At 42.4% G+C, this 24,838-nt stretch overlaps 2 protein-coding genes across 2 annotated transcripts in view; both read right to left on the bottom strand.

Moving 5' to 3' along the window:
• Positions 1–3,726, bottom strand: part of LOC308391774 (low affinity immunoglobulin gamma Fc region receptor II-b-like) — a gene marked incomplete at both ends in the record, with an annotated part of 37,234 nt that extends 33,508 nt beyond the window's left edge. The window contains 2 exons of the mRNA XM_080874519.1: positions 1,906–2,172; positions 3,600–3,726. Coding sequence (XP_080730645.1) covers positions 1,906–2,172; positions 3,600–3,726 — 394 coding nt within the window. The remainder of the gene's footprint in view (positions 1–1,905; positions 2,173–3,599) is intronic.
• LOC308408036 (Fc receptor-like protein 5) overlaps positions 1–24,838 on the bottom strand; it is a gene marked incomplete at its 3' end in the record, with an annotated part of 241,472 nt that overhangs the window by 207,017 nt on the left and 9,617 nt on the right. The gene's annotated exons all lie outside the window — the stretch shown is intronic.

Genomic DNA, 24,838 nt, shown 5'->3' with positions numbered 1-24,838 from the left:
GGACTGGCGTGGAGCAGCAGGCTGGGCAGGATTAAATGGTCCACCTGGTGATCGCCTGGGATGGGATGCAGGTGTGGAGTCAGCGGCCACGCCCACGGGAGTGGGCATCCCATCAGCACCTCAGACGCCAGGCCGCGGACCATGACACGAGGAAGTTATCCCAGAGAAGTAAAGCAGGTGTGTAAGTTCATCTCTGAATGTTTGTAAAGCGTTCCCGCGTTAAGCTTAACAACCGATATATGGAGCAACTGCCTCTTTTCTCCCCTTCCCTCTCCTGCTGCTACTTCAATCATGAAACTGCTTAATGATCAGCTGATCGGCTTTTCTGTGGCGAGTCCGTCTCTCTTGTTTGTTTTTGGCCCACTTTGCACCAGAAAGAGGAAACCGGCGGCTGAACAACAGCAGCATGTTTAAGCTTGATAAGCTGTTGTTAGGATTTATTTAATATTACTTTCTACTCGAGGATCTTTTTCTACGTAGCTGACGGCTGGTAACTGTGCAGGGGCGGATCTAGCAAAGTTTAGCCAGGGGGGCCGATAGGGCATGAACAGGGAAAAGGGGGCACAAAGACATATTCTCATTTAAAATGTCTAGCTTTTAATAAATAATGATCTGAATCTTACACCCAAAGTGTTAATCTGATGTAAAATGTATAGAAGTCCATTACTATATATAGTAACTATTAAGTCTAATATACCCTAGTAAGCTATACTACTTTTTCCATCTGTGCAGTCTGCAATTCTGTTGAAGAAAGATGTTGAATCTATTTAATTATTGTGGAAAAATAATTGATTGTTTTTTTTTAAACACGTGCATTAAATTAAAGTTGATTACGTCGATTAATCATCGGGAGGCGGAGGCTGGGGGGTGGTTCCCCATTTGTTTTTTGCTGGGAGTTGGCAACCCTATTAGTTAGGTTGCTTAATATTTCCGCAAAGTACTCTTTAAAATACCAGAATAGGGAGGAATGTGTAGGTTTAAGTTTATTAGATTGATCAGTGTTGCTAAACTCTTAAATATTTTGGGTGCAGTGTATTTTTTTCCATACAGGTATAACAGAATAGCTTTAGTATTTTGGGTTTTTTTAAACTTGAGTATGAACTTATACAAAATGCAGCAAGATATTAAAAAAAAAGTATTGATTAAAAAAAAAATACCGATAAGAATCCGATATAGTGTATCGGCAGATATCCAAATTTATGATATCGGTATCGCACATAAAAAAGTGGTATCGTTCCATCTCTAGTAAGAAAGGAGAAGTGTCATGAATCGCTGTGCGGCAGGCAGGAGTTGGACCCAAAAGGCAGGCACTCAGGCACGAAGTTTAAACACAAAGAACTCAGCTTTATTCGCTGGCAGGAGAAAGTCATACAAAGCAAACTAAACTCACAGAGAGACACAGGGAGAGCCACACAGCATGAGGGACAACACAACACTGACTCAGAGAAACACAGGGTTTAAATACACTGGGGAGTAACGAGGGGAATGAGACACAGAAGGAGGGCACAGCTGGGAGAAATCAGGACTGACGAGACAAGCAAAGCAGGACACATTCACATAAGACACGGACCTTCAAAGTAAAACAGGAAGGATCACACAGAGACGCGAACTCGACACAGTGGAGACAGCAACTAAGAAACACAGAGACATAAACCATAAGGCAGAGGACTCTAAGAACCGAAAGACACAGAGGGGAACTCAAACATGCAGACACAGACTACACAGAACAGAGGGGACACAGAGAAACATGAAGGGCAAGGGATCGAAACTAGAAACCATAGAATAAATCACACAAGTACAATAATACAAACATCACAAAGAACTAAAAACGCTGGGTCAGGAGACCCAGGACCGTGACAAGAAGTGCTTTTTCCTTATTTAGATACTCTGGATGAAAGATCTTACATGATACAGTCAGTGTGATGATATCACTCCACTCTGATAAGAAATAGTCCCTTCTGCCCCGGCAGCTGTATCCTCCACTGTCAGACTTAGTAGCTCTGATGATTCTGTATTCATTGGATGTTGGAGGTGTGTTTGACTTGGCTGCTCTCCATTCATACGTCCACTGAGCTCCTTCACCTCCCTGAATCTCACATCTGACAGTGACTGTCTCACCGCTGTATATCTGAGTCCAGGATGGCTGAAGGGTCACAGTGGTCTTACTGGGAACTGTTCACAGAAAAATATCCAGTTAGGAGACAAATAGAAACATATGATGAACAGAAAAATATCATGATTTCTATTCTATTCTTTCATGAACCAAGAGGAGCGTCGGCTTTCATCAACATTTGTCAGAGGCTAATTTTTCCCACAGAGATTGTAGCAGCTACTCTGCGACCAGACCTCGTCCTTTGGTCTAACTCCCAAAAACTTGTGTACGTCATTGAGCTGATGGTACCATGGGAGGAAGCAACTGAGGAAGGATTCAAGCGTAAGAAGCTGCAGTATGCCAACTTGGCAGCTGAGGCAGAGGACAGAGGCTGGAAGATCAAAGTGCACCCGGTGGAAGTGGGGTGCAGGGGCTTTGTTGCCAGAACAACAGCAAAGCTGTTTAGAGAGGTTGGTATCAGAGGACAGGCACAACAGCAGGCTATAAGAGAATTAGCTAACACTGCTGAGAGGACCAGTCACTTGTTATGGCTAAAAAGGGCTGACATCACTTGGGCAGCTAAGGTAGTCACCTAGCCACGTGAGAAAAGAAAATATTCCGCTCTTCTTCCCTTTTCTGGGAGGCAGTGGGGAGGTCGAGCGTACAGCCCGATCCGGTAGGGAGGTGTGGGAAGCCAGATCGGGCGCCCCCCCTTCCAGTTCTCCTCTCTGCTCTCTCCTATCTTATCTTACTTGTCTTACTTCTCTCTATCACCTTTTCTGTCCCTTTGAAGAAATGAGGCTCCATAAATGCTAAAGAGGTAAGTATTTCTCAGTTGCAGTGAGTAGATAGAATAAAATAAACTGTAGAAAACTAAACAGCAGAAAGAAGAAGAGAAATTACAATTTTGACATAAACCACTGACACAATCCAGGGCCTGATCAACGCTGGAAGAGCCTCCTTGGATGAGGGTGTCTAGTGATAATGGCCGAAACACCCGATGAATCCAAGGTCCACTACTGACGATGTGTCCCAAATTTTAAAATCAGATCAGATCTCTAATCCCTAAACCTAATCAAGGAAAAATGTCAGGTTAGCCTGGGTAAAAGACCGAAGGTTGAGGCATACAACGATGTGTGCTACTGGTAAAGTTTCTGGGCTGCTTTTCCTCATAACAGCCATCCCCCAAGATTTTCTCCATTTAAAGAAATGCATTGTCAGGGATTGTAACATCTAGTGCTTTTACTGAATCATACAATAATAATAACAAATGTGCTGTTAGAATTCGATTTCACTTAGAGACAAATAGAAATATAAAGATCAAAAATAAGACTGAATAAATCTATTTTTCTATTTCCCACCTTCACAAATAATCTTAATGAACAGAAAACTCAGAGTTTGCCTCATCTCAAGGTTAAAAAACTCACAGGTGTGAGATAAAACTGTTATCAAAGATCACATTATGATCTCTCAGCTTGGCAGAAATAAAAAAAAAAAGTAAACTCACGTGTTTCCTGAACTGTGACGTCACTGCTGTCCTCTGTGTAGTAAACTGGATCTCCTCTCCCTCCTCTGCAGTGGTACAGACCTCCTTGTGAGACACTAATAACTCTGTTTGCTTCATTTCCTCTCATGAGCTGAGCTTTAGAAGAGACTGAATCACGTCTGAACCAGTCAAACTTCCAGCCAGCAGAGCCCTCCACAGAGCAGCTCAGTGTCACACTGCCCCCTGCTGGTATGACTGAACTTTGTGCTGTCAGTGTGGCTCTGGGTTTACTTGCTGCTGAAGAAACAAAATAGGTAAAACATTAAATCGTCACCACGAATACGTTTCTTACAGTACAGATCACACTTTAAACATTCACAGAGTAATTTATCTACAAACACAAAAAGAAATTAGTTTCCCTGCATGTGACACATTGGACTATTTAACAAACTAAATATTTCACTGATTTATGATTCTCTTATCAAACTGTCATCTCTGTACGTTCCTCTTTAACCCTCATGTTGTGTTCATTTTCTGTTAAACAATTTGTTCTGTCAAAAATGGCCGTTCCATTGAGATCATCATAAAAATTATAAAAACATAAAACTATAATAACAGATTTATTATCACCACTTGTTGTGTTTGGTCTTTTTATCAACTTAAGTTCTTGTGAGCATTACAGTTTTTGAACGTCTGTTATTTATGGTCTGTTTGTCTCTTAATCTGAGTTTATGCACCTTTGAGTTGTGAAAAACATCATTTTCAGGTTATTTTGACTATAATAAATAACCAGATAAAAGATAATATGTTGTTTATCACAGACTCATTTGGGTCAAAGTTACCAAGAACATTTGTTTTTTAAACCATTTAAAATGTATATACAGTCACAAAGTGACACCTGTGGTGTTGCTGGTCAAACTGATGAGGCATATTTCATTTGTTTGTAGAGGAAACGATCCCAAAGTTAAACTTGCTTCTGACACAGCTCCTGACCAAGAGCGTAGGAGATGAAGAAATTATCATCTTATGTCACTGAGACCTCCAATCATCTTCAGATCCACATACTTCACTTGGTTCTTTTCAGCAACACCGTCTGCAGGTTTCCCAGTATAAACCTGCATGTTCCAGGTATAATTTGTCCTGGCATCACATGTTGCCCAAATCTTTATGCCATATTTAGAAGCTTGTTTGGCATATACTGTTTGAAAGGGCAGCATCCCCTAAAGCAACCGGACGCACATCCACTGTCACGTTTAGACTTGGGATATGGATGAGTGGCTGCTGCTCCACACTTGTCCCAAACCTTTCTGATCACTGCAGATTTGTCTTGTCAACAACGCCGTGGTCTTGTATCACTGTTGTCAAAGTTAATCACCCGCAACAACATGTAAAACTTCTCTGGTGACATGATGGCCTGAAAAATTGTCCCACTACTCTGCATCTCATAAACTGCTGGTAAATTAATTTCTGGATCTGTACACATCACTCAAAATCAAAAGACCCATATATGCTGTAACAGTCACAATGGTGTGGTGTCTCTTTAAGACAACCCAAGTCCAGGGTTAATGTTGTCATCAGTATGCACCACTGCTCTCTGTGATTGTGTGGACATGTGCTTGCACGCTAGTGCATGAGGACGGACAGATTTTATGTTTTACCTCTCCAGACACCTTTGTTTGCAACGTTATGGGTTGTATGAACACTGCACGCTATGTTTGTTAAGCTGCAGCCGTTCAACCGGGCTTATATGGTTGACGAAGAGAAGATATATTAAAGAACACGCTGTGGAATTCCCAACGCCAGTGTGAGTGTGTATTCTTTTGACTCTCCTGCTAAGTGTTTTTGCCGCCTCCTCTCAACCACTAAACACAACCCAACGTTACAGTGCTTTAGTGTCTTTCTGGGTTACCTCCTTCCAAATAGCTTTGTAAATCTGTTTCTTCTCCAAGTTGCTCAAGTTTACCTCTTTGGTTTTGATAGACAGTTAGAAACCATTCAAACGGAGATTTGATGTCCTCAAGGATACAGAACATTTTGTAGGTCCTGTAATCATCCTGATGAGATTTTCGGCTGAAAGCCCATCTTGAATTTCAGGTGGGGACAGGTGTGTGTGTGTGTGTGTGTGTGTGTGTGTGTGTGTGTGTGTGTGTGTGTGTGTATATGCATTGTCTTGTTGTGTCCTCCATCCATTTCTAATGATTGAACATTTTTGACCAGGAACACATGTAATGCAGATTTTTAGTGTCTGCTGAAATCCTCTTTGTGGACAAAGTTATGGAATTTTAGGTCAATCTGCTCAAATTAAATAAATTTCCCAGCGATAAAACTTTCAATTTGGTAACATTTGACCGGAACACAACATGATGGTTAAACTGCTGATACTTTAAGAGCCTCCATGGTGTCTCTCCTTTCTGTTTGCACAGTGAGAAAAACTGTTGTCCTGAGCTGCCTGCAGACAGCTGGATCATTGTTGGAGTTTTCCTGTTAAGACTGTCATGGTCCTGAGTATGTGGACTCAGTGTTTTCCTGTTTGTATTAGTTATCCTTGATTTCATGATGTGTTTTGATTCTCTTGGTTTTGATTTCTATCGCTAGTATTCCTAGCTCTTTAGTTCCTTGGCATTTTTTGTTTATGTATTCCCAGTTTTGTCGCACCAGCAAATAAAGCTGCCATTTAAGTTAATGTTTTGTCTCCGAGTCCTGCACTTGGGTCCAGCCACACAACTCATCGTGACAAAGACAGATGTAAACATTAAAACATGAAATGTCAGCATGAATCATGGTCCAACTCACATGAAACTGTCAGTGTGAAGGCATCACTCCATCCTGTTAAGAGATAGTCACTGCTACCCCGACATCTGTAGTCTCCACTGTGGGACACTGAAACTCTGCTGATCCTGTATTCACTGGATGTTGGAGGGCTGTTTGTGTTGGGTGCTGTCCATTCATATTTCCACACCTTTCCTTCACCTCCCTGAATCTCACATCTGAGAGTGATTGTGTCACCAGTGAATATCTGAGACCAGCTGTGCTGCAGTTTCACAGCAGCCAAAACTGTTCAACAAACACAAATAAACATTAAACAGAAACAAATCATGTGGGACCAAAAATAAATTTAAATATATTAAGTCTGACTTTAATTTAAACGTGAATTTGTTTTATTTCACAACAAAATTTCACCCTCACCTTGTTTCTGAATTGTAACTGCAGCACTGTCCTCTGTGGAGAAAACTGGATCTCCTCTCCCTCCTCTGCAGTAATAGATGCCTCCTTCTGAAATACTGATAGTGTGCTCTGATGTTCCAGCTCCTATTTTCTGAGCTCCAGAAAACTCTGAATCACGTCTGAACCAGTCAAGCTTCCAGCCAGCAGAGCCCTCCACAGAGCAGCTCAGTGTCACACTGCCCCCTGCTGGTATGACTGAACTTTGTGCTGTCAGTGTGGCTCTGGGTTTACTTGCTGTTGAAGTTACAGGAAAAGAGAAAGCATCAGATTGTCACTTGCTTCAGGAATAATGTCTTTATAGTGAATTAAGTTTTAAAAGAAAAAGTAAGAATTCAAGAAAAATAAAGAAGTTTGTAATATGTTGAATTCAGTAAGTGCTTAAGAGCTCACAACTGTGTGTTAAGAAAATGGATGGATGGAAGGAAACAACTGTCTTCAAATCAAATTTGATGAGAATCAACAACTGGCAGCAGCACACATGAGGACAGCACAGGTATCTCAGCTAACTGTTAGCCAGCTAGAGAGCCAGGAGCTAACACTGGATGTATATAACATGATGAAAATCAGAGTGAATCAAGAATCAGGTGAGAGTGTTTTTACGCTCTGCCACCAAACTGTACTCCTAAATGCAGAGACAGGTGAACTATACACTGTTAGCTGATCTGAGGCCAGTTGATCGTGGATGCTCTTAGCATCAAGATTTTTTGTTAATCTGCCTTTTTGTTAAATATCCGACTTGTTTTAAGGATCATGATCACATGTAAAAGATGCATAACCAATGCACAGTCAGCAGCATTTATCAGTCATCATAATTCATACAGATGTTTTTCATACTGTATGCTATCCCCGACCCCAACCAGGGCTGTGATGTGATAACAGAACTCTTCTCTGTTGATGATCAGCCTTTTCTTTTTTCAGCATCTGTATTTTCAAACAGCTGCTCTGCTCATTCTGTATTTATTGATCATGTTTGTTCAGCTTAAAATAAATTTTAAAAACAAACAAATACAATAATTGTGTCATAATTCAGAGCTGCAGTGGTGAAAACCACACACATGCACATATTGAAGACACTGAGTTCATTACATCTGTGTTTAATATTTATGTTACAAAGTTTTTTCACTCTGGTGATAACTGTGTTTTTTTATCACCACATTTAAAACTGTTTCTCACTGATTTTGCTACTAAGATAAAACAGATAAAACAGAGAACAATATTACTGAATGAAATGAGTCCAACTTACATGATACAGTCAGTGTGATGATGTCACCGCACAATGTAAAAGTGCAGCATTTGTATTCTCCACTGTGAGACTCTGTAGCTCTGCTGATTCTGTATTCAGATGTTGACGGTGGTTCTAACTTGGCTGATGACATTAGAAACATCGAATGGCTTCCATCACTTTCCTGAATCTCACATCTGACAGTGACTGTCTCACTGCTGTATATCTGAGTCAAGGGTGGTTCGAGGATCACGGTGGGCTTATTGGGAACTGTTCACATAAACACATCAAGTTAGAGATTGATGGAAGCATATAGTCAATTTGAAGATGTCCTGATTTTTATTGCTGCTGTTAAGAGTCAAAAGATTTACTGCATCCTGGTGATGTTTGGACTTGAAAATAATAAGATGTGTTTTCATGAAAGAAATTAAACCATATAAATATTCTGGATAAAACAACAGAGTGACTCCACAGATCTGTGAGGCTGAGATCAACACATAAACACACAAAGTCAGAGTTTGTTATTTGTCCGTGTGAGCTGTCCACTTTTAAATTGAAACAGGAAGTTTTATTTTATTAACGTTGAGCCGTTATTTTTGCATTTTCATCTTTACATTTATGACCACAGTTTTCAGGAGTTCTTGAGGCCTTTTTAAACATACTCTTTTATTAATATTATGAGGATTCAGTTACTTAACAGTGTCTCAGCTAATCGAGACACTTGCCTGTAGTTTAAACATGATAATCCCCTGTAGTTGCCTTTTATGTCTTATCCTGAACACTTCACAGCTGAAACACATGATTGAATATTTTCTGTATCAGGGAAAGGAGCACAAATAACATGAGAAGTGGCTGCAGATATTCAAATGTAAAATTCTTGAAACAAGTAAAGTCATCCTCAAATACACAAATGTGTCTACGCATGAACTGAAGATAGCATCAAGAAGATTTACTGAACTTACATCATTCAGTGAACTGTGCACATTTACAGCTGGTATAAACGCTGGTTTCTAAATCAATCTCCTCATCTGTTTGGAGAATCTTTTTTTCTTCTGAATTTATAAACTCAGCAGTTTCCTGAATGATGACTGCATCACTTTATTCTATGACTGACCCTGTTGTGTTCCTGTGCAGGTGTACCCATGCCTGTGTATCCTTGGAAAGAGCAGTGGCCACCACATCAACACATGTCATACCATGAGCTCTATGAACTCTTCCAATCTGGCTTCAGAACACGACACAGCACTGAGACTGTTCTTATCCTCATCCTCCTGGACCTCTCTGCAGCCCTCACACCATCCTTCCTTCCTGCGTAATCAATCATAATCTTCTCACTGGTACCGTGTTCTCTTGCTATCAGTCAAACCTCTCCAACAGAGCACAGTTTGCCTTTGTCACCATGGGAGACTTCAGCTCCATCTCTGCTCCAGTTAACCACTGTGTGCCCCAAGGTTCTGAGCTTACTTACAAATCCCTCAATACCCTGGCACCTTAGTATCTCTGACCTGGGGCCCGTTCTTCGTACCTCGCTAGGTAAGTTAGCTGGATTTGATTGTTGACGATTTCGCGTGATCTTGGATCGTTCGGTTCCCCGAAGCTCATCCGGGACTTGCTGCCATAGCAACAGAGCCGTAAGCGTAAACCTGCTCGGGAGCAGGTTTACTTTATGTAAACAGGATTAGATCGCGGCCACGCAGGTATGTCCGCTTCATGTATACGAAAGCAACAGCGATATTCCACCACTGTTTCACCATAAATAAATATTATCAATGTAACTAAAGATAATGCAGCACTTGATCCATCACTAAGTGCTTAGAGCAGCTGGTCCTAGCACACTTCAAATCCTGTCTCCCCCCCACCCTGGACCCCCACCAATTCGCATACCGCCGGAACAGGAGCACAGAGGATGCAGTCTCCATCGCAATGCACTCTGTCCTCTCACACCTGGACAACAACAACACCTACGCCAGAATGCTGTTTATAGACTTCAGTTCAGCATTCAATACAATCCACCCCTCACAACTCATCAGGAAACTGACAGACCTGGGTATCAGTTCCCTCATCTGCAAATGGTTACTGGACTTCCTGACCAACCGCCCCCAACATGTCCGGCTGGATAACCGCTGCTCATCTACCATCACAATGAACACCGGTGTACCACAAGGCTGTGTGATGAGCCCTTTCCTCTACTCCCTCTTCACCCACGACTGCAGACCTGCTGATGGTTCCAACACCATCATTAAGTTTGCAGATGACACCACGGTGATTGGCCTCATCAGTGACAACGATGAGGCCGCCTACAGGGAGGAGGTGGATCGTCTGGCTGAGTGGTGCGACAGAAACAACCTGCTGCTTAACACCGAGAAGACCAAGGAGCTCATCGTGGACTACAGGAGGAATGCTGACCCACATCCACCCATCCACATTAAGGGGACGGCTGTGGAGCGTGTGAGCAGCTTCAAGTTCCTGGGAGTCCACATCTCCGAGGATCTCACCTGGACGACCAACTGCTCCAAGCTGGTCAAGAAGGCTCACCAGCGCCTCTTCTTCTTGAGGACTCTGAGGAAGAACCACCTGTCCTCAGACATCCTGGTGAACTTCTATCGCTGCACCATCGAGAGCATCCTGACCAACTGTATAACAGTCTGGTACGGGAACTGCTCTGCCTCGGACCGGAAGGCGTTGCAGAGGGTCGTGAAAACTGCCCAGCGCATCGCCGGAGCACCACTTCCTGCCATAAAAGACATCTACAGGAAGCGGTGTCTGAAAAGGGCTGGGAAAATCATCAAAGACCCCAGTCACCCATCACATGGACTCTTCACCCTCCTGCCCTCTGGGAGGCGCCACAGGAGCCTCCGGACTAAGACCACCAGGTACCGGAACAGCATCTTCCCCACAGCTGTCAGACTCCTGAACTCTGCCTCCTGACATCTGACCCACGTTAAACTCATGGACTGAACATACACACACCCACAATGGACAACTGTACCCTCAAACACAATAATAACATGGACTGAACCACCACTCACAACCACTAGCACTTTATACAGCCTCTGTAGAAACTATCTACACCCTCACTTATCTTAACTGCACTACTGTATAGCTCTGTGTAAATAATCATTCTGTACATTCGATAATTTTTAATCTTACAACTGTTTACAACTTGCATAGTTCCCATTTCTGTATAGCTGTATATCCCAGATTCTGTAAAGTTATTTATTTCATATTCTGTATAGTTTTTCATATTTATATCCTGTTCATAATCTGTACATAGCTTGTACTCACTACAGCCTGTACATACTTATAGTTATAGAATATTCACAACATACTTCATACCGTGTACATTATAACATACCATAATAGACCCATTTCTGTAATATACTCACATATCTATATTATTGCTAATATATATTGTAATATATCTATATCACTAAAGCACTTCTGGATGGATGCAAACTGCATTTCGTTGCCCTGTACCTGTGCATGTGCAATGACAATAAAGTTGAATTCTATTCTATTCTATTCTATTCTATTCTATTCTATTGATTTCATACAGATACATACAGGTCATTTCCTGAAAAAGGGAAATGTACTATTAACATTCTATTACATGTATGTGATTATTACAGATGTAATTCATATTTCAGAGTAGTAATTGCAAATTACTTCGTGTAATCAAGATGAGAGACCACGGCTATAAAAGCGAAGGTGGATTTGGGAAGTCTGTCGCAGCCATGTCCTGTCCGTTTACGCGAGCAGCCCATTGCGGAAGGTGCAAGATTGATAAGGAGAGTTTTCAGAATTCAGCATATATTGCAGGACAGACAGGATCCTTTAGCTCAGCGCGACAGTGTGCTCATAGAGAGATATCGATATTCCCGTGAGGGTATTATTTACTTAACCAACTTGTTGACGAGGGGGTGCAGGACCACCACCTGTCTTTTTGTGCTCTGCCCTTTTCTTGGTTGCTGTTATGAACAAACAAACAGATTATTCCAGGGTCTCTTTCCAAGAGACGAAAAGCAATTGTTGCATCTTCAAAAAATAAAAATACAATAACTGAGCCTTACACCGGAGTATCGTTGCACTGGTTTACTGAACCTTACTTTCAGGGCATGTACAGAACATGAGCATCCATTTTCCTACTGCCTCCTACAGGACACACACTTCTTCCACTTCCTTACACATTAATGTAACACAGAACTAATACTGCCTCTCCTGGCATTACCATTGTAACAACACACTCATTCTGTTTCTTTCAGAAGAATAACAGGAACTTAGGATGTAGGTATCTATGAATAATAACTATTATGTATACTCATATATTTATATAACCACTTATTTCTTGCGATACCACATCTCCTCCCCCCTTAAGTCAACAACTCCCTTGACTTACAAAATAACCGTTTATCTAAAGAATGCTTAACAAGCAATCAACATGTAATTAAGGTAACCATGCAACCATACAACTGTACATAGGTTTCCATGTTTCTCTTTTTTATTTCTAACTAGGAAGGTACGTCCTTCCTGTGAGATCAGAGCGCATTGTTGCTCTATTTCTGGAAGATCTCACACTACCTAACAAAGTCCTTTAAAGTCTCTGGTGGACGTCTCTCTCCCTGGGAACGTCGCAACACGGGTGTCACTGAGGAGTCTCCGGGAGCTGGAGTCTCCGGAGCATAAGGCAACTCCATTGCCGGAGGTTGTGGCGATGTGTCCAACTCCAATGGCAAGCAGCACTCAGGCACTGATTCTTTGTCAAGCAATGGCTCCACCTCCCTGTCTGGCGTACTGGGAACAGTGTCAGCCACTCTTGCTCTCACCTGATCCACGTGCCGCTTCACAGTTTGACCTGATCCAATGGTAACAATGTAAGACACTGGACCCGATGCTCTCACAATGACTGCGGGAATCCACTTCGGGCCATAGGAGTAGTTTCTGATGAAGACCTTGTCTCCTGGTGTGAAACTTCTCAGTCTTTTCTTGGTGTCATGATTTTCTTTCTGTTTCAATTGTTTGTGCTGCACTTTTGTTTTCACATCAGGCATGAGCAAGTCCAAAACTGATCTGAGTCTCCGTGACATCATCAACTCTGCAGGTGATAACTGAACAGAAATCGGGACAGTCTGGTTTGTAAGGTATCACCTTTGACTTTCTTCATCCCCTCCTTAAAGGTCTGGACCGCCCTCTCAGCCAGCCCATTTGAAGAAGGGTGGAAAGGTGCTGATCTTACATGGTCAATTCCATTCTGCTTCATGAATGACTCAAATTCAGCACTTGTGAAACATGTTCCGTTGTCTGAAACTAACATTTTAGGTAGTCCAAACACACTGAAACTCTGGCGCAGTTTCTCTATAGTTACCTGTGATGTAGAGGATTTCACAGGGTAAATGTCCATCCACTTGGAATGAGCATCCACAATGATTAGAAACATCTCCCCGAGGAAAGGCCCTGCATAGTCCACATGGATTCTGGACCATGGTGACTCCGGCCACTCCCAAGGGTGTAATGGTGCAGTAGGTGGTGACTTGGAGTGTTTCTGACACTCCTCACATGCCTGCACTTCTCTTTCAATGTTCTCATCCATCCCTGGTCACCATACATACGACCTTGCCAAGCCTTTCATCTTCGACATGCCTGTATGAGTCTGGTGCAGGAGTTTCAATATTTTGTCTCGGCATTTGGTGGGAATAATTACTCGGGCTCCCCAGAGCACGCAACCATCCCTCACACTCAGTTCCAGCTTTCTCTGTCGATACGGCTTTAAACAGGCATCGGTCTCAGTTGGCCAGCCTTTTAAGGTGTACTCGTGGACTTGGGACAACAAGACATCCTTAGCTGTCCATCGTTTGATCTGTGCAGTGTCCACTAATGTGTCATCCAGTACATGCATCATCAAAACCTGCTCAGCCATCTCTTGCTCAGGTGCTGAGTCTGGGACCGGCAACCGGCTGAGCGCATCCGCGTTTTCATGATGTTTTCCTGGCTTGTACCTGATGTTGTACTCGTAAGCACTCAATGTCACGGCCCATCTTTGTACTCTTGGTGAGCCCATCTGAGGTATAGGCTTCTTTTCATTGAACAGTGAGATTAGGGGTTTATGATCTGTGTAAATCGTGAAAACTCGGCCATACAAGTATTTGTGAAATTTCTTGATGCCAAATATCACAGCTAGACCTTCTTTGTCAAGCTGAGAATACTTTTTCTCAGCAGGAGAGAGTGTGCGTGACATGAACCCCAAAGGTCTCTCGCTTCCATCCTCCATCTTATGTGACAATACGGCGCCTACGCCATATGGGGATGCATCACATGAGAGAACCAACTCACGGTCAGCAGAATAATGAACTAACACCTCTGCTGAGTTCAACAGGTTCTTAGATTTCTGGAATGCTTCCTCTTGTCTCTTTTGCCATGTCCACCGTACCTCGTGTCTCAAAAGTTCATATAAGGGTGCCAACAGGGTTGCCAGGTTTGGAAGGAATTTGTTGTAGTAATTTAGCAAACCTAAGTATACTTTCAGTTCAGTGACATTTGTGGGGGTAGGTGCGTCCATGATTGCTTTAACTTTGTTTTCCACTGGGTGGAGCCCCTGGGCGTCCACTATGTGCCCCAAGTACTCCACTTTCTCTTGCATGAAGGCACACTTGCACCTCTTTAACCTCAACCCAGCTTCCTCCAACCGGGTCAACACCTCATCCAGGTTCTGTAGATGGCTTACTTCATCCACTCCAGTCACTAAGATGTCATCTAAATACACTGCTACATGAGGTATCCCCTTCAAAAGACTTTCCATGGTCCTCTGGAATATTGCTGGAGCAGAGGCCACTCCAAAAGGCAATCTGTTATACGTGAACAGCCCCCGAGATGTGTTTACTGTCACGTACTTTTTCGATTCGTCATCCAAGAGGATTTGCTGGTAAGCGTGGCTCATGTCTAATTTTGAGAACTGCTTACCCCCGGACAGTGTGGCAAACAAGTCCTCCATTCTGGGTATGGGGTACTGCTCCAGTGAAGCCACGGTATTTACAGTAAGCTTGTAATCCCCACACAGTCTTATTGTCCCTGTGGGCTTCAGGAGTGGCACTACTGGTGCCGCCCATTCAGCATATTTCACTGGCGAGATGATGCCTTCTTTCAACAGTCGGTCTATTTCCTCGTCGACTTTTGCTCGCATAGCAAAGGGGACAGAACGCGGACGGAAGAAGCGTGGGGTGGCATCACTTTTCACATGAATAGCAGCTTTCATTCCTTTCAGGGTGCCCAACTCCTCTTTGAACACATTCTCATGTTTACTTAACACTTGCTGAAGTGTTTTTTCTGTTGTTTTGACTTGGTGCAGCTTTCTGTTGTTAGGACTGTTTTTCACTTCACCCCAGTCCAATTTAATTTCCTCGAGCCAAGCTCGACCTAGCAAGCTGGGGCCGTCGCCTTCGACCACCACCAGCGGCAGATGTTTTTTCTGCTGCTTGTATTTGACGCTGAGTCGTGTTGCACCAATCACCTTAACAGGATCCCCTGTATAAGTTCCGAGCTTGATTTTGATGGGCTGCAGGCTGGGGGGCTTGCTGTCTTTCCCTGTTTCTCTGAATGTTGCTTCGTTCATGACTGTTAGGCAACATCCAGTGTCTATTTCAAAGTTCACCTTTTTCCCATCAATTTGCATATCCACAGTGTAGGGGTCTACTCTTCTTAAGTGTACCACACTGCCACGCCCTAACTTGAACAGTTTTCTGTTGTGCCCTTGACTGCACTTGACACAGTTCAACATAAAAGAGTCATCTTCAGAGCTATCAGTTTTGTTGTTATCTGCTTTCTCGCCCACATTGTGAGTACTGTAGTGTGAACTCTGCTTTTTTTCTTTCTTTACATATGTCGATCCATACTTTTTCTGGTTCAGTTTAGTCTTGCTTTTACAAGCTCTAGCTATGTGTCCCATTTTACCACAAGCATGACATTTTTCTTGTTTGTACTTACAGTCTGCTGCTGTGTGCTTGGTTCCTTTGCAACGATAACACTCTTTATTTTCTGCTTTAAAGGTACGACTCTCCTGTTGTCCTCTAGCGAGACTGAAACATTTTGCTGACGCCCCTGAGGTCTGCAGATCCTGTGCATTTTTATTTGCAGTCTCCATGGCTACTGCAATTGACAGAGCTTTGTCAAAAGTGAGATCTATTTCTGACAAGAGACGTCTCTGAATTCGGTCATCCTTAATTCTGCAGACGATCCTATCTCTCAACATCTGTTGTAACGTGTTGCCATAGTTACAATCCTGTGCCAGGCGACGCAGCTCCGCTACATATTCCATGACGGTTTCATTCGGCTTGCGGGAGCGAGAGTCGAACTTATACCTTTGCACAATTTCACTGGGCTTCGGATCGAAGTGATTTTTCATCAGAAGCACCAGCTCTTGGAAGGTTTTGTCTTTGGGCTTGGCCGGGCTGAGAAGGTTTCGCATCAAGCTGTACGTCGCTGCTCCGACGACACTTATTAATATCGCTCTTTGTTTCTCTGCATCGTCGATCCCGTTAGCTGCGAAAAACTGCTCGAGTATTTCCGTATACTCATCCCAAGTCTGATTCTTTGGATCGAATGCTACTAGCGTGCCAATTGTAGCCATTTCCGCTTCGAGGTCACTGCCTTCTATTTCCAGCCGAAAACTTTTGCATTCTTTGAAAAGCTAGCCAAACCTGTAGCCGACTCCATCACTTTATTTTCTTCTCTTTCCTTTCAGTCCGATCGCCCAAACTCCTTCCCCCTAAACGTCCTCGTCGCCAAAAAGATGTTGCATCTTCAAAAAATAAAAATACAATAACTGAGCCTTACACCGGGGTATCGTTGCACTGGTTTACTGAACCTTACTTTCAGGGCATGTACAGAACATGAGCATCCATTTTCTACTGCCTCCTACAGGACACACACTTCTTCCACTTCCTTACACATTAATGTAACACAGAACTAATACTGCCTCTCCTGGCATTACCATTGTAACAACACATTCATTCTGTTTCTTTCAGAAGAATAACAGGAACTTAGGATGTAGGTATCTATGAATAATAACTATTATGTATACTCATATATTTATATAACCACTTATTTCTTGCGATACCACAGCAATATAAGTGATAAATATTACCATTCTGTAGAATATTCTTATATTTCACTTTTACTTGTTCCCATGTTCTAGTGGGTCCTGTTGTGGCTCTAATGTGAAAGGGGATATAATATAACATAATATAATATAATGTAATATAATATTGGATAATATAGTGTAATATAATAAATCTACCCTACTGCCTACTGGTGTTGGCCAGAGGGGCCAATGGCGCGATATGGCAGCCTGGCTTCTGTCAATCTGCCCCAGGGCAGCTGTGGCTACAACTGTAGCTGCCTCCACCAGTGTATGAATGTGAGAGCGACTGAATAATGGCATTGTAAAGCGCTTTGGGTGCCTTGACAAGCGCCATATCAATCCACTCCATTATTATTGTTATTATTAAATTACTTACGAGTTTAATTTGTCAGCAACTTTCTGCCAGCCCCCTCTCCTTGCTTTTGCAGCCTTTGCAGTGTTCCCTTGCGTTCTGATTAAACTCTGAAACTCCTGGAATCCCTCACTCAAGAGTTCTTGCTCTGCTGCCGAAAAATACTGAGCGCGCTCCTTCGACATTTTCGCCGACCAATCAGAGGGTTGCCGATCAATGTTTCTACTATCGATGCGTAGCCCCTTTTACGACACCCAGTGATCTCACATTACTTCATCCAGCTGTACTGATTGTCAACAGCAGGTGTGTTCGGGGAACCGGATTAGCGAGCTCACGGTTAGCGCGATGGTTTGGTCTTGGATGTGTCATTTGATCTTGGATGTAGTAAGCGACGTACGGAGAACGGGCCCCTGCTGCAACTACACAGTCTTGGATGCTATGGTCCTAAGCCAAGAGTCTGCTCTCTGTCCCTCACACAAGCCTCAATGCCTTTGGGACAGAGTCTTCAGTGCAGCGCCCCCCACCTTTGGGAACTCTCTTCCATATGAGATCTGTAATTCCCTGTAACTGGAATCCTTAAAAAACTTCTCGAAACTCACCTCTTCAGCAAAATCCTAAACCTCTAACTTTTTATTATTGTTATTGTTATTGTTGTTGTTGTTGTTGTTGTTGTTGTTGTTGATGATGATGATGTTATTGATTCAAAATCGCAACCAGGAAAATTGTGATTACAGTATCTGACTTACTTCATTGTTAATATACTGATTTTGTGCCTTAAATAAAACGATGCACAAACAGAGAGACATGATGTGATTTCAAATGGTGCATGAAATATGAAATATCGGAGCAAAATTATACATATTTTATAAATGTGAAGAAAAGAAAGAAACATTTCTCACCTTCAGCATTAACGTAGAAGAGAGAACCGAGCACTAAAGTAAAGATTAAACATCATCAGGATCAAACTGACAGAAAATCAAAGTCAAAATGAACAAAAGTATTTTTAAAGATTAATTTTCACATGACACAGTTACTGCTCATCAAAATATTTCTGTGCACATTTAGTATTTGTATTAATTTAGTAACAAGTTTGAAACATAAAAAACTATTATAACATTTTTAGTACCCTATAAAATTGTATATATTTGTAAAACAATATGAATATATGAACTTGTACACAACAGTGAGTCAAGTGCAACAAGCAGCGATGTATCCAACACGATACTCCAGACTAAACTGAACCAAGGAACCAGCCAACATTTGTCTGTAACTTTCATAAACATCACAAATATGCTTTGTTCAAACTCTCACATAAACACTTCAAACCAGTGATACACTCTAATTCTCACACATGAGAAACACTTTCATTAATCAGTGCCATTCAAACAATGTCACAAATGTACTTACACAATAACCCCGTCATGCAGAGCAAAGAGTGCCCCATCCTCACATCCAGCCCTGCTGCACTCTGATCCTCAGCTGATCTCAAACACTTTGACTTTACATCAATAATAAAAAGAGAAGCTGCATTTAATACAGATAAGAGCAGAGTGTTTCTTCTGACTGTGGCCTCTCTGTGCTTCCTTTCCTTTTATACAAACCTCAAACAGCTCCTGTAGCTTTGACCACAGCAGTTGTGTGACGTGTTCACATTTCCTGTCCACTGCAAACATGCAGGCTTGTTTCTTGTGTTTTGTTCTTACCTTCTGTTGTTTCAGGTCAGGTGACATATTTACCAGCTCATAGTCATGTTTTATTCTCAGAGGCTGTCAGTCACCTACCTTCTTTCCTCAGGTGACCATAATATGTCACATGATAGGGTGAGGCAAGCTGTCACCCTGATCTCACCCAAAATCTCCAGTGGTAATCTCTGAATAAGTCAAAAAAAATTAAATTCTGAGTTCCCAGATGTCGGATGTTTTTTCATTGAATGCCCCCTCAGCTCGGATTTTCCACTCGGAAAGTCTGAGCAGACAAACATACAGTGAGTTAGTCCAAAAACGTTTAGGTCCATAATGACGCACATCTTTTTTCACACCTTGGCTCATGGGATGACACACATGATTAAAAATGGGTGTATAAGGGACAATCTCCCACTAAGGTTAAACACTCGGGACTCTCCACCATTTGCTTTTAGAAGTGAAGAAGCCTCTTAGATGAGAGGTGAGACGTCTTCAAGAAACTTAAGGAAGTTTAGTGACTTTCTTTCCAAACTCCTTAGACAACCATGACCTGGATGACTCAGAACCTACACAGATATTAAACAATAAGACAAATGGGTGGCACAGAGGTACAGTGGTGTGTACTGTTACCTCACAGGAAGAAGTTTGTCGGTTTGAATCCACCAGCTGGGCTTTTTGTGTGGAGATTGCATGTTCTCCCTCCACCTGTCTGGGTTCTCTCCAGCTACTCTGGCTACTCTGTTAGTCTCCTCTATATGAGCCTACAGTGTACCTCAGGTTTCACTTAATCAAAACACATGGCAATGGCCATTGTCAATATACAGTCTGTAGTATCAATCACAGGTAAAGCACACAAACACAGCCTCCATCCTTCATTCTCAAAAAGTTGATTCTGATCATCTGGATGTAGTTTTCAGTGAGAAATACTTTTCTTCACTCATCCAAGTGACTCCTTCAGTCTCAGCTGACTGCAGGTTTCCCCAATATTATAAACAGTGCTGTTTATAATGCTTCACATAAAAGTACTGACCCTTGTATGTGAAGTAGGTGGAATGAAGACACAATTCCAACAGCAAACACACTTGGTCGGTGCTGAGAGTGGTCCTGTTGCTGAGGTTGGGGTTATCCAGTAATCTCTTACAAACTATCTCCACTGCTCCAGTGACTGGAACACAAGTCCATTGTGTTATCTACCTTCATAATAACATCTCGTACCCTCTCAACAAAATCCAAGGTGTTCTAGATGTGGTGTTTAGACTGCCTATCAACGGGTTGAGGATTAAAGCCAGCTATAACTTTGAGATGTTATAGGTGACCAATTGGATCATACAGACAATTGGTCTTAAAGGCGCAGCATTCATTAAAACATACAGACTTGGTGTGGCTTCCCCTGGGTATAGACTGTGGAATGAGGTCAGGTCAGTAGCTTTGTGCTCTTATAACTGCTTCAGACAATCGATCAACCTCTTTGCTTAACCACAACCTGGGTCTCGTTTCAGGGCCTCATAAGTATTTTGTCACTGAGTAGTGCCAAACTCCATCCTACATCCTGTCACTTTCTTACAAAGGTTATGATTAAGGTTTGTTGCAGTATCATCTACACACACTCACAAACATGTTGATATCCAAGTGTTTTATATTGTTTAACAGCAGGTGTGTTTCTCCATCCCTCCACTTTTCTGTGGGAAAGGAAAAATACATTAAGACATAACGTCCTGTTTTTCGCTTATTTGTAACTTATACGTTGAAGTAAGTGCAGTGTTTCAGTACCTACGGGCTGTGGTCGACTCCTTTGTCACGTGGTGTGAGCAGAATCATCTGCAGCTCAACGTGGCAAAGACCAAGGAACTGATCGTGGACTTCAGGAAGACCAGGAAACACTTGACCCCTGTTTCAATTCAGGGGGTCAGTGTTGACATTGTGGAGGACTATAAATACCTTGGAGTACACATTGACAATAAACTGGACTGGGCTAAAAACACCACAGCACTTTACAGGAAGGGCCAGAGTCGTCTCTATTTTTTGAGGCGACTGAGGTCCTTCAACATCTGCCAGAAAATGCTGAGGATTTTCTATGAGTCTGTTGTGGCCAGTGCGATCCTCTATGCTGTTGCATGCTGGGGGAGCAGGCTGAGGGTCGCAGATGCCAACAGACTCAATAAACTAATCCGTAAGGCCAGCAATGTTGTGGGGATGGAGCTGGACTCCCTCAAGGTGGTGTCGGAGAGGCGGATGCTGTCCAAGATAAAGACAATGTTGGATAACACCTCCCACCCACTCCATGACATGCTGGTCAGTCACAGGAGCACGTTCAGTGAGAGACTGAGATTACCGAAAAGCACCACTGAACGACACAGGAAATCATTCCTGCCTGTGGCCATCTCCCTGTACAACGCATCCACTTAACACACTGGTTACTGCTACAACTACACGTTTCTTTTCCAACTATTTATTTATGAGTGACTTATGTATGTATGTATGTATATATATATGTATATATTGTACTATTCTTAGTTAGTGTATTGTCTGTCTTGTCTTAATGTTGGTTTAAAATGGAGCACTGTAACAAAAAATAATTTCCCCCAGGGATCAATAAAGTATTCTGATTCTGATTCTGATGATTTAAGAGCTTATAATGCTTCAAGATATGACGTCTAATAAAGCCTAAAAACTTGGGGACTCTGTGATACTGCAGATTCCAGCAGGATAGGGCTGTTCAATATAACGATATGTATCGGATGACGACATAAAAACGTCTATCGTTTCATATTTTTTTCATCGTTTTAATGGCCACTATAGTGGCTTTATTCATTTCTGAAAGTTCTCTCTTTCTCTTATATTTAATATAACCACACTACGGACGGACAAGCGCCTGTTTTTAAATGTTGTCGTTACCAAAAATGATGTTAAAACCATTGCGTGGCTCCGCTCTCCGCCAGTTTGTTTTCCACGCGAACCTTTCAAAATAAAGCTCAAGACTTTTCAAAATAAACTGATTCACGTGGAAAAAGTATGCAGAGAGTTTTCGGATGAGAAGCAAAAAAGATCCGTCAGGTGCTAAAAAATAAACCTTGGCCGTTACAACTTATGTCTAAAAATGTATCGTTTCATGCATCGGTTAAAACACTCATTCCAGGTAAAGGACGCCCAGCTGGAAACACTTCATGCAAGTTGAGTTGCCTGAGATTCATAGAATTTACAGAAAATGTTACATTTTTGGGATTTATATCGTCGTCAGGATGATAAATGTCTAATATCAAGATATGAGATTTTGGTCAAATAGCACAGCCCCACAGCAGACAGTTTGGAGGCAAACACTGACGTCATCATCACAGGTGTACGAACCATTTCTGTAACAGCAGCCAAACAGACACATTCGTATCAGTAGGTTTAGATGATTTACTGGCTCCTCTGCTGGTTACAAAGCAGTGATTATACTTTGGAGTTTTGTGTTATACTGTGAGGAACTGGCCTGTTTGGAAGTTGCAGTAAGAAGAAAAACATGTCTGTATATGATGTTGTGGACAGAGAGAGTGATGGATGATTTTATTTATTTCAGAGATAAATGAACATTTACAGCACGTCCATGCAGAGACTCTTAAAGACATGAGCGTGAGAAACAAGCTTTTCACCGTTTCTCTTGATGCCCACATGCTTTATTTATCCTTTAGTCCAGCATGTGTCATCACCACAATAAAGCTGCTTTTAACCTGTTTTCACACATTGTCATACCTGCACATTTCCACTGTGCTGTGTTGAAAGATGAACGTTAGACTTCAGGCTGAAACCACAGGCTGCACTTCCTCTTTTCTTGGAGGCCCAGACAGAAATTTTGTGGTGTCTGATTTTCAGCAGATAAAAATAAACCAAAAACAGTCTTTTACACACATGCAGTCATCACAGTCTGTTCGGAGGGGGGTGGGGGATATTAAAGGGTGACCTGAACCACTAGACATGTCATATGTAGCCATTTGTCAATTACTATTATTCTGAAACATCATCACTCCCCTCTTTCTTCTTTGTGTGTGTGTGTGTGTGTGTGTGTGTGTGTGTGTGTGTGTGTGTGTGTGTGTGTGTGTGTGTGTGTGTGTGTGTGTGTGTGTGTATGAAGATTTGTGAAGTTGTGCCTTTAATCTTCATAATATCAAAACCCCTGAAACACCAGCAAAGTGCACCATGGTGAGACTCAGAATCGAAACATTACAGCAAAGCTGAATACACTAGTGTAGACAACACCTGTCAGTGTGGTAAATTGTGCTTAGAGAGTATCTGCATCCCATAAGTCCAAGAAGCCAAGAGCACCAGCATGCTGTGTGAGAAACATGGATGAAAGTCAGAACACCTCTGGCGTCTTGCCCACAGTCTTGTGTGTTCATGTGGCTAGTGGGTCCTCTCTGTGGCTGACTGGCTGTTAACCCAGTGAGTGAGATTCTCCTGCTGCTCCGACCATATCGCTTTGCTGTACTGAAGGACAGTGCTGCAGCCATGTAGCTCTGCTTATCTCACATGTGGCCTTCTCAGGACTATGGAGGTTGTGGTGGGGCGTGGCTTGCAGTGCCGTGAAAGGGAAGGCGGATGCACCTACATGGCATCCACAATCATGCCCCGCTGACTAAAGTATTGCACTGGGTCCTGTGATTGGGGTTGTTGTTGATATGTGTGCTAAATTTGTCCACCCCTACAAACAGTCACGTGTTAGAGAGCACAGCTCATGCAGTGAAAACCTTGTGTGCTGTCCATGGTGCTGAAATAATAACAGTATAATGAATTTAACATTACTATTTGTTATGTCGTGTTCAATAATACAAGATTTGGTATCAATCTGATACCAAGTAAATACAGGGCCTGTATCGCTGATACTTATATTAGTACCATTACTTTTTAATAATTAAGGTACATGATCATTGTCACTAGTTCTGAATGAATTTTCATCACCTTTAAGACAGCCAGGTTGCCTCTTTGGTGAAATTGCAGCAGTGCATAAAGGAGAGAAACACAAAGTAAAGTATCAAGTTCATTATACTTGTAAGGAGAAACAACGTGTTGATTGACCAGGTGGACTGGGAGACCACGACAGATACAATAAATTCTACGTGGATCAATGTCTCCCTCTATTGGCCACCAGCTGTAAACACAGTCCTGTGATTGTACTTGGAAGCTGTTCAGAGTCTGACATGGGAAATATGGGAGAGGAACTATATCTGTATATCCACACTGACACTTAACTTTATTTACGGTAAATAAAGTTAAAGTTTTTTTTCTTCAAACCTCTTCCACCCACTTGATTAGCAGTGGTTGATGAAAGCTGCAAATTACGGAGCCCCGCAAGGGACAAAAAGAGAAAAAAATGAAAATGACCTAAGATGAACCTTCGTGAGCGCTCGCAGAACTTTTGCGAGATCTTTTGCGAGACCCCGTGCTTACTAACTAACATCACACTCATTCATAGCATGCATAGATGCATCAGAGAGCAACTTAGAGGTTAGTATCTTGCCCAAGGATACTTGGCATGCACACTGGAGGAGCCAAGGATCGAACTGATCAGTAGATGACCTGCTCTTCCTCCTGAGCTACAGCCACCCCCTGTTCTTCTGAGGAAAGAAATGCTGGCAGCTCTGCTCTGTGTGGCAGGTTAAATATATTGGCAAT

The sequence above is a fragment of the Rhamphochromis sp. 'chilingali' genome (genome assembly GCF_963969265.1).
Source record: "Rhamphochromis sp. 'chilingali' genome assembly, chromosome: 1".
Taxonomy (NCBI): domain Eukaryota; kingdom Metazoa; phylum Chordata; class Actinopteri; order Cichliformes; family Cichlidae; genus Rhamphochromis; species Rhamphochromis sp. 'chilingali'.
The sequence above is the reverse complement of the archived record's forward strand: the minus strand, read 5'-3'. Positions and strand labels throughout refer to the sequence as shown.